Below are 13,825 nucleotides of genomic sequence, written 5' to 3'. Positions count from 1 at the left end.
ATGGATGTTATTGTTTAGGATAAGTGAGGGACCCTGAGTCCACAACCACTTGCTGTTGGACCGGACCAAATGGAGAGCAACTTACTCCCACGTCTCTTTGGTCCACGGATCCCTCGTTTGGGGCATGGCACCCAAGCAATCAAAAATTATAGGACAAACGGTTTCGTCCAGGGCAGAGGCAACTTTAGCCTAGCTTAGGCTCAAACAATTGGCGGTTTCTATTGGATGTAATTCGTACCCTTGACGTATTTTTGCAAATATATAAAGCCGCGTTTTCCACCTGATGCCACTCAAAGTCACGCTGCTCCCAGGGCAGAGGTGAGGCAGCGTCTGACGAGTTGCCTCTGCCCTAGATGAAACCGTTTGTCCTATATATTTTTTTATTATGGATGGTTTCAGTGTTCACTTGCCGGATTAGCAGAGCGAATTTGAAGTGGTGTTGTTTTTCAAACTCAGAGAGTCATGCCACCTAGATAGTAATCCGACTCTATATTGTATATATGTACATGTTCTGGCATTCATTTACGCTGAAAGTGGATGACGTTCAATCAACACGTGATCAATTTGATCCGTCACTACCTGGCTGCTAATATATCTAATCACGATTACGATTTCTTACCTGTGGCGGTTTTCGAAGGTTCATTTAACCGCCTTGTAGAGGGTATCGTTCTCTGGCTCTGCACTGTCCTCTGTAGAGACGCGAATGTTTATGTAAACTTAGGCAGGAGAAGTGAAATTCAAAAATTTAAAAACAGCATGGTTGCAGGTCTAAATGTATTAAGATTTATGGCCGCCCCGTTGGGGTTAAACTGGAGACCATGCTACCATCACCTAAATATTTAAATGAGGCATGGTCCCGAAGATGAGGAAGCAGAACTCATTGTGTTTAAGAGTGCGTTGAGTGAAGGCTATGAAACGGTCATATAAAGTCGCACGATAGATAGATTCAAAACATCTTTGTCAAACTGGGGACCTGACCATTACGCGACTAATGAGCGAGATAATTATCATAGTTATCCGCAATCACATATTGTAATCCGCTTTGCATGATGCGAACCTTTGAATTTCACAGCCATTCTTTGCCGGTGATCCGATTAATTTAACTCTGGTGTCTACAGAATTCGACTGAAAATACTGCAGCGCAAAGGCAATTGACATCAAGTGAAAAAAAAAACAAGTCGGGAAATCGGAAGCTAGTCGCTTCAGGTATGAAAGGTTTTGTGTATTTCTTTTATAAAGAGATTTGAGTGTGCATTTGTCCCATTAGTATGGAGCACGTAAAATATACATATATTATGTGAAAATATCCTCTTTCCTCTTTCTTTTTGTTAGTAATAGTGCGATTTTCACCAAACTTGGTAGAATCATGCTCTATGCTGTAGCCTGCATTGTTGCAGAATTTCGTGATTCTAGGAGGAACTAAGGGGGGTTTTCCTGTCAGTTACTAAAAATTATAGTAATGTATTATTATTAACTTTATTTGAACAGGTATCCGTATGGAGGCTATTTTGGAGCCTAGGCACCATACAGTGGCAGCCTCTTGATTCTTTTCAGATTTTTCAGTTAAGTAGTTCCTGAGAATGGGTCTGTTAAAGAAATGATCCCTTTCAACCCACCGCACTCCCCACCTTTCCAACAAATGTCAAAAGTAAGACCGGCATCAAAAAATACGAACCGAGACATATAAGTTGACGCCCTACGTAACTATATTTGATGAAAAAAAAAAAATTACACCTCCATTTTGCATGTAATTTTTTCCATATGGAAAAATGAGGCTATAGTTAAGGAAATATGGATATAGTTTAAGGAATAGTGTCCCGTAAAAAGCCCTACTAGAGTTTTCATGTCGGACTTCTCTAGGGACAACAAAAATGCTCCTCTACCAGCCCCAGGTTCTTTCACAAAGATTTTCGCCAGACGTTCAAATTTCTCCATTCGGCTGCGTAACTCCTTGCAATTGCAAATTCAAAGTGGATTTGATAGCGAATGGCCTGATGCCAAAGCTGGTTCTGACGAGCCAGACTGTCAGCTTCTTCATTACCAGCGATGGTTAAGTGGCCTAGCATCCACATTAGGAATGTTTCGTTCAGTCGGCCAGGTTTCAGCAGCACCTGATGACAATTCCACATCATGCTAGGATTGCTGCCCGACTGTCGAAACAGATACAAATGTTGCGACCCCTCCATTTTTGTCGTAAGCATTTTTCTGCTGCCAATCAAATGACATATATCTTCGCCTGGAATATGGTTGTCACTTTTACGAGAGGTTGAGAAAGTTCCATAATCAGATTTCCCCAGAACACCCCTGCGCCCGATCTGTCTTCCATGACCGACTCGTCGGTGAAAAGTACTAAAGTTTGTAATACGGAAAGACTTATGGTTATTTATCGACCATTCTTCTCTATTGGTGATTAAGCATAGTACTAAGTTCGCTTTTTCGCGTGAAATCTCATATAAAAACTGTCAAAAATTTCGCATTTGTGAAATAATTTCGCACCGTGGTACTAAGTTTTTCGCACGAAAAAATTTCGACCAAATTAGCTAAGACACAATTATCCACAGAAATCTACACACAGTTGTCAAATTTCCGTGCGAAAACAATGCACCTACACATTATTTTCGCGCGAAAATATGACAGATAGGCAGATTATAAACTGACTGACCAACAGTCTATAAAATTCTATTGTGTTTGGCTATTGTAAGTGGACGGACCTAATTTATAAAATTTAAAATGAAAAAGTTGAGTGTAGATGAAAAGAAAAAATTTATTAAAATTTTAAAAGAAAATAGTGTTGTGTGGGATTTGTCCGAAGCAGGGCATCGAAAAAGTACGGCATTGGCTGCCGCTTGGGAGAAGATTTCCAAAGAAATGAAAAGACCAGGTAATATAGTTTTATGAAAAAGTTGGTGTAGGCATTATATTTGTGCTTTTATTACAGTTGCGGAATGCAAGACCATTTATAGATCTTTTAAAGATTTAGCACGTTATAGGGGAAGGAAAAAACAGTGCCAAAAATCCGGCAGTGAGCTAATTCTAGATGAAAGTGAATCTCCCGAAACTTCGATTGGCAATGAAGAAGATTGTGCAGAATTTTCAGTTTGTTTGGATTTTTTGCAGCCAAATTCGTCCAAAAGAAGGTAATGTAACATTTTAAAATTTGTGTGGACATTTCGTGATCAGATTTTTTACAGGACTCTTTCAACAAGCACAATAGCCACCGAGGAGGATGTTTCGAGCCCTGCATCAGATGGTTCGCAGTACAATTTCGTAAGTTAATAAAACAATGTTTTAGACGGTTCGACTAACTAAACCCGTTTTACTTTTAGAATGCACAGTGTTCTTCATCATCGTAGACATTAAAACCTGCTACCGACTTGACGAAAGTTATTTCCGATATGATAGCAATTAAAAAATCAAAACTCGACGAGCAGAAATTGAAATATATCTCGATGCATGCCAACCTCGACCGACTATACTGCCAATTGCCCGCCGACGAAGTCGAAAAATTAAATCACGAGTTTTTTAATAAAACTTTTGAAAGGGTTATGGCCCATAAAAACAACGGAAATTTATAGAATCAACTAGAATATGTGTTACATGATAAATAAATAAATTTGTGTTTGAAAAAATGTAATCTTTTATTGTACGATCAACTTTTTGATATAATTCTCACAAAAAATTTCCAAATTTTAATTCGTTTGATGTGTTATTTTTTTGCCAAGGAACTGAACCCTCAGGCGAATTTACGAATTCCTTTAATGAATCTCTAGTAGTTTTTCCGATATCAGTTGGTCGTCCTTGTGTCGGATTTATTGTTGAACTAAATAGCGACTTCGCTGGTATATTATTCCTCCACTCGCCCTCAATGAGATTACCGCTCGAATCAATATAGTCTGCATAACGTGTGGGACAATAAACCCTTGGATTTAGACTCATCAATTATTTTACCAAAATGTTGCTTACTTATCCTATACACAGAAGCGATGTGCCTTTGCAGACTTCCGCAAGCGAAGTACCTTAAAATACAATAGTTGTTTTCGAACTATGTAAATAAGAAGAAACTACATATATATTACTCTAACACTGCCGCCAACTTTTGATTCGGAGATATTCCATCTGTTGGCCGAGTCATTTTCTTGGGCTTCAAATAAGGTGTCACCATCGATAGGATCCGCTGAAAAGTTTTCACGTCCATGTGAAAATTTTCACAGAATCTTATGGGATCTTTAATTAAATCCTGAAACTATATTAGACAAATTAAAAAATACTAATTGAACGAATTTGCAGAATACAACTCACATCTCTTGCAAACCTCCCACTTTTTTGTCGCTTCTTCAAATAAATGCTTTTATTTTGCCTTTTCTTTTTTTGTTTTTTGATAGATTCGGCAAGCACTGCACTATATAAAAAAATAGCATCTTCCAAATCAGAATCAGAGTCTGAATCGATAAACATTTTTTGTATTTTGTGGAACACTGCTATTTTCTTTAAAATTGAAAATCTCCACTGTCACTGTCACAAATCTCCACTGTCAATTTTCCACAGCAAAAAAATTTCGTTCGAAAATATTTTTTCGTGCGAAAAACTTAGTACTACGCTTAAAGACGGAATATGTTTTTTTTCAAAAACGAATCTTGGAACCTTATGTTCAGCGGGCATCAGAACCACCAGATGTTTGCCAAGGAATCTCCAGATGGACGCGCGATGGTATGATTGGCCGCCTTTCCTTGAGCAATAGTATCATGTAAACTTGCCTATCATTATGACGGCTAGATTGTTCGAAAATTCTTTTGCGAAGACCTTTGTGCCCTCCAGGAGCAATCTATGCTGCTAGGCTTGCCATTCCTTCTGTCAGAAATGAAGTTATACTGATCGGTTGGAAGGTTTTCGCGTCACTATTAGTTTTCCTGGTTTGGGGATAAATATTACCTTCACATCACACCAGTTAATTGGGATTTGAGCGTGTGCTAGGTATGCACGGTATATATCCCAAATGTGTAGACCCAGAGTATGCATTCCTATTCCTATAACTAGAGCAGGAATAATGCCAACGAGACCTGCAAGCTTATATCTATGGAACAAGTTAAATACCATTTCACTCGTTCCAGTGATACTTCTTTACATGCCATAGTCCAATCTTTCGGTTGAGGGCTGTATGCACCGCTCGGCCCCGAGATTAAGCACCCTTCAAGGAAATGGTTTGCCGTTTTTTTATCGTCTTCTGTGTACCTCCTGCTCATATAAGGTACACTCATATTTGCTCCTACAAATTAACATAATGTCGTCAACGTAACCCTCGGCATGTATTCCAGTATTTGGCTCTGCTAGTGATAATACCCTACCCTGTGGACAACTTTAAGTAATGTTCATGACAACAGAGTTTTTAAATGTCAGCACTTCTATTTCCATCCTGCCCAGTAAGTATGCCAGGGCGTTTCCCACTTCCTTGCCGATCAGGGCTTCTCATATCTCTGATTGCGAGATATTGTCAAACGCTCCACGATATCCGAAACTTCACACAATACTACTTCTTTTGTTTCTATGGCATCGTCTAATAGACCCGTCAGCTGATACAGAACAGTTTCAATTGACCGTCCTGCCCGATAAGCGTGTGTTGTAGGGGATTACTAATTAGAATTTAAGTTTCAATATAGTTGCACATCACGTTTTCCATCGTTTTAAGTCTGAAAAATGTTGGGCAAATTTTTCTGAAGGGTTTATGGTGAAAAGAATCCTTTTTACTCGCTTTCCAAATGAGAACCAATTTTGCCCGCCATCATGTTCTTGGTATATATCCCAATGCTCTGTTGCCCCGTACCACCCTTTAAAGAGAACCCCAAGATGATTTCTATCCCTCTCGGGAATAGTGCTGAGAAAGTGCTATCTATTCCGGGTGATATCAGTGGTTTAAAGGTTTCGAATGCCCATCTTACTCAAGCTACCGAGCATGCTCCTTTTAGTAGTTTCCAATTCACCTTTTCTTCTTCTGTCCGTTGCTGGGATAACAGGCATATTGCTATTGCCTTCCGCCGGGGGGTGGGACCCCAAGAAAGGAGTTTTGGTAAGCAGATATACAATGTCCTGCTTCTCCTCGGTAAATGTCCCATCCTCCTTTTTAGGTAGATAGAAGATATTGCCCTACCTGTATGTTTGCTGTAGCTTTATATAACCTGAATGCTTCCGTGATTTGTGCAATCTTTTCACAGAATTCGTTGTTTAGTTATAAAGACTCAGCGATTCTCAGAAATATTCGAATCTTAGTATCATATGTCATGCAAGAAAAGAATATCTCCCTAATTAATTTTAACATTATTCGAAGAAGATAAAATGTCTTGAAATAGAAGTGAAATACCATTTTAAAAGCTTAATCAACAGAGAGCAGGTTGGTTTTCGCTCTGGCGCCTCCAACATCGACCGCGACAACTCCTTTCGGATCATTTTGTAATACTTTGGGAAGTTCTGATTTCTGGTTCACCAACATTTCATCGATTTCGAGAAAGCTGTAAACAGGGTGCACATCTGGAATGATTTATGCAAAACGGACATTATGGAGAAACTAATAGCTATTATTAGAGCAGCCTATGGCATTCCCCCACCGATATTAGTTCTGTTTTGTTGGTGACATTCTCAAGACAAGACAGCATGTCCGGAGGAGGTGAAGGAGTTGAATGATTTATTATATGTTTCCTCAAACACCTTGACCATGCAAATGACATCTATCTGTTTCCTCACCGGGCGATGGACCCTGGGCAAATGGCCCTGAATTTGGAAAAAAAGACTTGTATCATCAATTAACCAATTTGTCTACTTTGATAGCGCTGTTTTCGCGGACGGTGGTACCAGACTTGGTGCCATTCAACCCATTAACAACACTAGATCTGCATTTAATGTTTCGTCTAAAACTTCGGAGTGCGGGCCCCTCAAAACCAACATCAAGTTGAGGTTCTTCTTCTTTTTCTTCATCCTTTGTCGCGTTCACAAGCAGGATCGGCTCGCAGTGATCGGTTTCGCCATTTGATTCTATCAAATGCCTTATGCGGATGCAATCACGAGGTTCTCAAACCCCCATCCAGCATATCAAGCCACGGTTGTTTTGGCCGGCCTTATGATCGCTCAGATCAAACTTGGCTAGTGAATTCCACGATTGGTGAAACTCCCTATCGATTGCGGTCATCCTCATTTCGGATGTGATCAAAACGCGTCACGCCACTAGTCCGCTGAACGCTCGATGTCGAGTGTGACAGTGCCCATAACAAGAGCAAAAGCACCAGCAGAGACACGAAGCGGTTTTGATAGACCCACACACTTCGAACTTTGTTTTTCGGCAGAGCAATTGAACCCAGTGCACGAGTTTTTCTGGCACTAAGTGTTGTCGTCGAGCATAACAGATGAGTTAGTGTGCCATACGGTCAAACACTGTCTCCAGATCCAGAAATGCAATGTAAAGGGGGCGATGCTTTTCACGGTGTTTTTCCATGAGTAACCACACAGCTTGTATTCCGTCAGTAGTTCCGCAATTCTTGACAAATCCAGCTTGATTCACGGTTATTTCAGCAATTTCGCGAATACGATTGTCAAGAATGCGTACAAAAATGTTCATGATATGGGAAAGTAACCGGCCCGGACGGTAATTTGAACATTCTGTTGGACTACCTTTTCCATATTGGAGCCACTCAGATGGTGTTCTACCTTCCCGAATAACCCGATTAAAGAATTCACAGAGCCACAGTGTTGGGTCCCAGCTCTACACTTTCCAGAGCTCAGATACGATGTCGTCAGGTTCTGTTGCTTTCCTCGATTTCATTCGTTTCATTGCTTACTCGACTTTAGTTGAGTTGATAGTTACAGATTAACGTGGGTACCTCTCTCGGGGACGATTTTCTTAAAACATGGATTGATTTTGTGACCACCCGCTGAAACAAACAACAAAGGTGCCAGTCTATACCAAGTGCATGGATCAGCATTCATTTGAAGCATTCGCTATCTGCATCGAGGGCAACAAACCAATGTGAAACAGCGTCTCCTAGTGCCACCACTATGGAGGTTCTCTTCGGCCACTTGGTTTTGGTTTGGCCTTTCGGTGCATTTTCCTCACCGCCACCTCTGACTACCAGTTGCACTAACATGAAGGTCCCGAGGGTTTAACGTGGGTACCTGCTTGTAGGCATAATCCCACGGTTCTCTTGGATTGATTTGGAGACCACAATCAGAGCCCCGCCATGACTGACGCAGCGGTACTGGTTCAGGCTCAGCATTCGTGCCATTGTATGCAAGGCCTATCTAACATCTCTGCCACAACTAAGGGGTACGGCACCCGAGTTGTACAATGCAACTCCACACTTGCGCTCTAAGAAGCTCTACCCGCAATGTAGGCATAACCACAACCATCGTTAACTCCTACAGGAGGCATATGCTCTCAGAGGGCCATCTCGGTTCCCATGGTACCAGATAACCTCCGGTGGGGCTTCGTGGCAAGCGCCACTTCAGATGGCTGCCTTGTGAGCTCGGGTCTGACCGCCTTGCTCGAGTACGTGCGGACCGCACCCCCAACGAGTTAACTGGAGTTCCGCTAACAGATGGAATTGCTCCAAATGTCGATAATGGTTATGGAAGTGGAGAATAAACAAATTTTTCTGTTGAAATCTGCTCGCCATTTATCCGCCACGATTCGACGGTCGGTATGCGAAGTACCGTTCTTGCCAATAACACAATACAAGTGTTCGATATCCTGTGTGCGTTCGTGTCGGCTTTTGGCAAGTTGATGCAGATCTCTCTCGCGAGTGTCCAGTTTATCATAAAAATCTCTATTATGAACCGCTCAGTGACAGCCATAGTTTTCTTTGCTTCTCGGTTGGTCAGCGTTTTATCGTCGAGAAACTTGTGGTGCAGGCGTTTCTTTTCACGGACCTTATTTTCAAGTAACTCGGTTGATGTACCGTTTGCTTGACTTGGGCACCCCGACGGGTGCAGAGGCTGCTTTGTGGATCGTATCTTTAATTTGACTCTACAATTAAGGTCGCCGGCAATGATGATATAGTCATCAGCAGGCACGTTAACAGAAGGCATCCTTCTCGGCGTCAGGTCGACCTGTCTGTGATGCATACGCGGTTAAAAGGGTGCCAATATTTAGCGTTCAGACACTTATTTGTTTTGCTCGGACCTACTTACTTATGTTCTGACGCCATCCATGCGTCAAGAACCCTTGCCCATTTTTCGACAGGAGCGCGTCCCGTCCTGCGCGTCGACTGGGGTGGATGCCCTAACATTTCTCCGACACTTGTTACTCGATCCGATCATGTTGTTTTTAACGACATTGGATGCATTTTCTTGATCGGCCTGTCGCGGGACCTGTCACCAAGAACGATCAGGTAGGATTTAGTTTAGTTTAGTGGAATAACACCAGCTATGCTTTATATGCTCTTTGCCTGATGCACAACTTTTTTGCTCTGGTCGCAATTCTTCAAAAAGTTTAGTCTGAGAATTGAGGACATTTTGGTACATTAGAAACTTAAGCAAATTATTAGTAGAAGTGGCCATATTTCGGTACTACTATCCATCCAAATAGTTGGACCAATACAAAGTTAGCAGCACTTTTCTAAAAATGTAAAATAAATTATTTCTAGATCTTTATTTTTGAACACTGTTGAAGGATATTTTCAGATTTAAGGCTTGAATTTGTTTGGTTATTCTCTATGTGCAAAAATAAAATATAAAATCCTAAAAAAACAAGGGTAATGGTAATCGTTTTCACCGAACACTACTATAATTTAGGGTTACATTCTCGCTCATTTAGATATAATATGAAGTCTCCAATAAATAACTAATTTGTCAATTAGCATTCGGACAAATTCCCTTTTCGCACTTCGAAAGCTTTCATGTTACCTAGGCATCGTGATAATATTGTGCAGCGTATTCACTATTTGCTGCAGCCTAGACGAGCTCGTAGGTAACAAGAAATGGGATAGCCAACTAAAAGATTCTCAGAAACTTTCCAGCCTTGAATTGCAAAAGTTTCTTTACCAGGGTATACACGTCAGATACCAGGAGCTGTGGCAAAGTGGATCGGCAAACTCGTTTCCATCTAATGAATATAAAGAGCCCAACCTCGCGTCTCGGGACAGATGCAGATATGCAGTCATACGCAGACTTGGTAAGGATGCATGCAACAACATCCAAGGAATTCTCGCTATCAAATGCACCTGAAGTTTGTTTTAAAATGCACAAGTTTTCACGCGACCCAAAAGAATAAGAAGAAGTCAGAGGAAATTCTATAAGAAATTCCTGGTTAGTTGCTTTTCTTGGCCAACTCCGTTCTCTAGGCGATATTAATTTCAATAAGTTTAACACTTTCGAGGCGATGCAATCCAAACCCCCCAAGTTTACTGTGAAACCCACCTCAAGTAGCCCCGCTGTAATCTGAAGGCGTGAGAGTGGGCCGTGGAGCGCTGGCAGTCCCAGTCAAAGCTAGGCATCTGCAAGTTCATGTGGCGTAGAATAATTGCCGCAGGCTTACATCCTTACATATTCATGTCTGCATGCATACATATGGGCCATATCAGTTTGTGCTCTGAACTTTGAGGTTTCCAAGATGTTTAGAGTCGACGAACAAAATTCTCCTTTGCCTGATACTGGGAGGCACCAACGGTATAACTGTGCTTGTCTCGATCCCATGGAAATTGGTTTATTGTGTACTTTTTCGAAATAGCTTCAGGCATTCACTGGGCTATACATAACATTGCATGCATACACACACTTGCTCGGGTGCTGCCTCACTCTCCTCTGCAGAACTGCTGCTGCCGTCGTCATGAAAAAGTAGACATGAGTTTAATTTGCATAAAATGGGAAACTTTCTTATCCGAAGTCCTATGAGAATGTCAGGGAACTTATCAGTCCACCCTGCGGCTGTTTAGCATAACTTGAAGTAAGTCCAGTGGAGTAGCAGCCACTTGTACTGATCTCTAACTCTGCTGGCTTCCGAAACTCGCCAGATAGAGAAGTATTTCGTTTTTCCGTTGAGGGCTGATAACTGAGGGTGGGAACATAATGCCGGGTAAATTCCTCATTTCCGGAATAACACAGCAGCGGGTGATGTGAAACAATATCCTCTCCTCCATCCAGGATGTGTGAGGGAAGACTTTGCAACGTCTCGCTGCATTGACTATCTTTTGTGTTGAGTGGAGTAATTAAATTTTCCGCCAAGATTATCCCCCAAACAGCATCATTTCTTCAACTCCGGAATTCGCAATATTGGCTTATTTTCATAGAAATTAAAAAACTGGAAAATTCGTCTCATGATGGCCGGAAGGGATGACGGCCGAACATTTGCGAGCACATATTTTCAGCTAATAAAGTTGAATATTGATGGTACAATTAATCATACATAGTAGCTGGTGGGTGGGAAAAGGTATTGATTGGGAACTGGAGCGGGCGCACTCCCTTCTCTCTGGGGCGGAAGCGGCAAGCTCCTGTGAAAATTAATCAGCGGATTTAAATTACCAACTGTCCAAAACTCAGAACGTGGTTACATAAGTGCGAATTTGTTTTACCCTATCCAGAGTGCTTCGCTCTTTCATTATGAAAAATTCCCTGGAACGGCGAATGCAAATAACAAAAGTTGAAAAATTACTCGACATTCAGCGTGAGCTTTGCTGAAGTGAATTGGAATTAAAAACTTTGCCTTTCCCCTTCCGTTACAATTCCCGGGAACTGAACAAAACTCCGAACTATACTACCGATGGTGGTAAAACTTGGACTATTCAGGAAACAACGTAGCAAATCCGGGCAACCGAGCCAGGAGTACAGAACAAAAAAGGTTTCATTCGATGAAACTTTTACACCAACAAGCGGTCAGCATTATCCTTAGCGCAAATCCTACTTTGTTGGCGATTAACCGCCAGCACCATGTCTTTTGTCGTCCTAGTTGTCCTTGTCGTATTCGGCACAAATAAACATTCCCAAAGGATGATGGTATCCTTTCTTGCCCGAATGCTGAATGACTGGACACTACTTTGCTTCCATCTTTAATGGAAAAACTCTTCCGAAATAAAGACAGTTTGGTGCACGGGACAAGACTAAAGAGTGGCGATATTGGTTTTGGTTTGCAAAAGTTATTTCGTTGTAGTGTACCAACGGTATGTGTACGAATTCTCTAATCCTTTAAATTTTCGAAAAATGTTGAGACGAAACGAGCACAAAAACGCTGGTGTGAGCGGGGGAAGTTAACGGACTTTAACAACTTTAGAAAGGATAAATGCTACTGGGGCATCGGAAAGTTTTTTCTTAGAGAAACAAAGTACATTTGGAAGTTTTCGGTTTCAAGACATTAAATTGAATTCTAGCGTGAAAGGGAAAATTGATTGCTACACGTGGCTTTGGCGCAAGTATTAGTTCGAGGAATGGAGAGTGGCATACATTTAGGACATTGAAAGTTTTACCGTAATGCCCTCTTCAAAAGAGATTATTCTGAAATGGACACAGCATTGGAGAAAAAGTCGCATGTGGCCTTGAAACTTGGCCTTTGGATGTTTCCAGTACGTCATTAATTATTCTCCCGTTCGCAGCGTCCTACTTCAGATAGGACTATAATATCGTTTAGTAAGATTACTTATTTAAGAAACAACAGTGGCCCAGAGCTGAAAGATTTAACACTAGAAGGACCAGAGCGGTAAAATTATCGCAAACTCATTTTTAAAAGAACATATTTCCATTGGAATCACTTTCAGTTTACGACTGAATAATTCGACTTCGTTTATGTTATTCTGAAGTGTTCATACTTTAGTCAAGATGTTTGTAAATAAATAGAAATTAGTCCTTTTCTTTTAATATTGCGTATTTTTATCAATAATGGATAATAGCTGCATTGTAAGTGCAGCGAAAGGATGTCTTGCAACCGAAAATTTCGCACGGGACCAATGCTTGTTTACGCCGAGCGCGGTGGGCCGACGATGGGAGCGTTGACCGAAGGGAGTGAAAATGTGACTCTCCTTTTGCCGGTCGCGATTCTGTAATTGTATTGTCGGAGAGTCGATGGAGCTAAATGTAGACTCCAAGGCTGCAAATTAGCAGGCAAAGTTGGCGGGTGCTGAGGTGACTGGGCCTGCGAGGGCTCGTGATGGGCAGGTATCAGGTGGTCGCTAGAGAGGGTCTTTGCCACTCCGTTAACGTCTACGAGAAACGTTTGGGCATCAAACCGTTTTATCACTCGATGCGCGCGGGCATATGTCTGCTCTAGCGGCTTCTTGATGGCATCGATGCGGCGAAAAACGTATTCACAAGTGGCCAAACCCTTGAAGACGAAAGGATGGTGGTTTCGATGCCAGGATTTTGGTTCTAGGTGAAGTTCCAGGGGCTGGTGGCTGGTTTATCCTGAGGAGCGATGCGATGCGTGTACAAAAGCGTACCAAAAATAGAGATCCAATGATCGAATATGGCACGTGCGTGAACTCTTCTCTGTTGCGGCAGTGCCCCTTTGGGAACTGACATGACACACAGCGCAAGACATTCTTGCGACGACTCGACCAAAAAAACTTAAGCATGTAGCGCTTGGCTATGGCCCAGCCGCTTGGGTGTGTCAGTTAGGGAACGGTGTCAATAGCCTCGCGACAGAGCGAGTCCGATAACTACGGCTTGATCGTCTCGTTGAACTCCGCGTTATTGTTCGCATGGCCAATCAACTTAAGTTGGTGAAACTTGAGACGAGGGCTGGCGATGAGGTACCAGGCATGTACTCGAAGCGACTGTCAAACTGGCCGATGAAGTCGGCTTGCCTGGCCTGATGTGGTAAGGGCTTGTCGGAGCTCTACGTCAGCGCGAAAGATGCGGGTGA

At 42.0% G+C, this 13,825-nt stretch overlaps 2 protein-coding genes across 2 annotated transcripts; one reads left to right on the top strand and one right to left on the bottom strand.

The window, feature by feature from the left end:
- Positions 1-2,444: 2,444 nt before the first annotated feature.
- Positions 2,445-3,326, top strand: LOC119649896. Its single transcript, XM_038052289.1, has 3 exons — positions 2,445-2,881; positions 2,939-3,137; positions 3,192-3,326. The coding sequence occupies exons 1-3, from the start codon at positions 2,731-2,733 to the stop codon at positions 3,274-3,276; spliced, it is 435 nt and encodes a 144-aa protein (XP_037908217.1). The 5' UTR covers positions 2,445-2,730; the 3' UTR covers positions 3,277-3,326.
- A 243-nt stretch (positions 3,327-3,569) lies between these two features.
- LOC119648433 lies at positions 3,570-4,307 on the bottom strand. The gene is made up of 4 exons (XM_038050186.1): positions 4,077-4,307; positions 3,964-4,016; positions 3,748-3,893; positions 3,570-3,581 (listed from the first exon to the last, which is right to left on the bottom strand). The coding sequence occupies exons 1-4, from the start codon at positions 4,193-4,195 to the stop codon at positions 3,570-3,572; spliced, it is 330 nt and encodes a 109-aa protein (XP_037906114.1). The 5' UTR covers positions 4,196-4,307.
- Positions 4,308-13,825: the final 9,518 nt, after the last annotated feature.

The sequence above is a fragment of the Hermetia illucens genome, chromosome 2 (assembly GCF_905115235.1).
Source record: "Hermetia illucens chromosome 2, iHerIll2.2.curated.20191125, whole genome shotgun sequence".
In the NCBI taxonomy this organism is placed as follows: Eukaryota; Metazoa; Arthropoda; class Insecta; order Diptera; family Stratiomyidae; genus Hermetia; species Hermetia illucens.
The sequence above is the reverse complement of the archived record's forward strand: the minus strand, read 5'-3'. Positions and strand labels throughout refer to the sequence as shown.

What these genes read in the sequence shown, in the direction of transcription:
- LOC119649896 (XM_038052289.1), top strand. Translation starts at nt 2,731, where the DNA reads ATGAAAAAGTTGAGTGTAGATGAAAAGAAAAAATTTATTAAAATTTTA. An exon ending in CAAAGAAATGAAAAGACCAG is followed by an intron (nt 2,882 to 2,938) that starts GTAATATAGTTT and finishes CTTTTATTACAG; the next exon opens with TTGCGGAATGCAAGACCATT. An exon ending in CCAAATTCGTCCAAAAGAAG is followed by an intron (nt 3,138 to 3,191) that starts GTAATGTAACAT and finishes GATTTTTTACAG; the next exon opens with GACTCTTTCAACAAGCACAA.
- LOC119648433 (XM_038050186.1), bottom strand. Translation starts at nt 4,195, where the DNA reads ATGGACGTGAAAACTTTTCAGCGGATCCTATCGATGGTGACACCTTAT. An exon ending in AAGTTGGCGGCAGTGTTAGA is followed by an intron (nt 4,017 to 4,076) that starts GTAATATATATG and finishes TTGTATTTTAAG; the next exon opens with GTACTTCGCTTGCGGAAGTC. An exon ending in CGCTTCTGTGTATAGGATAA is followed by an intron (nt 3,894 to 3,963) that starts GTAAGCAACATT and finishes CACGTTATGCAG; the next exon opens with ACTATATTGATTCGAGCGGT.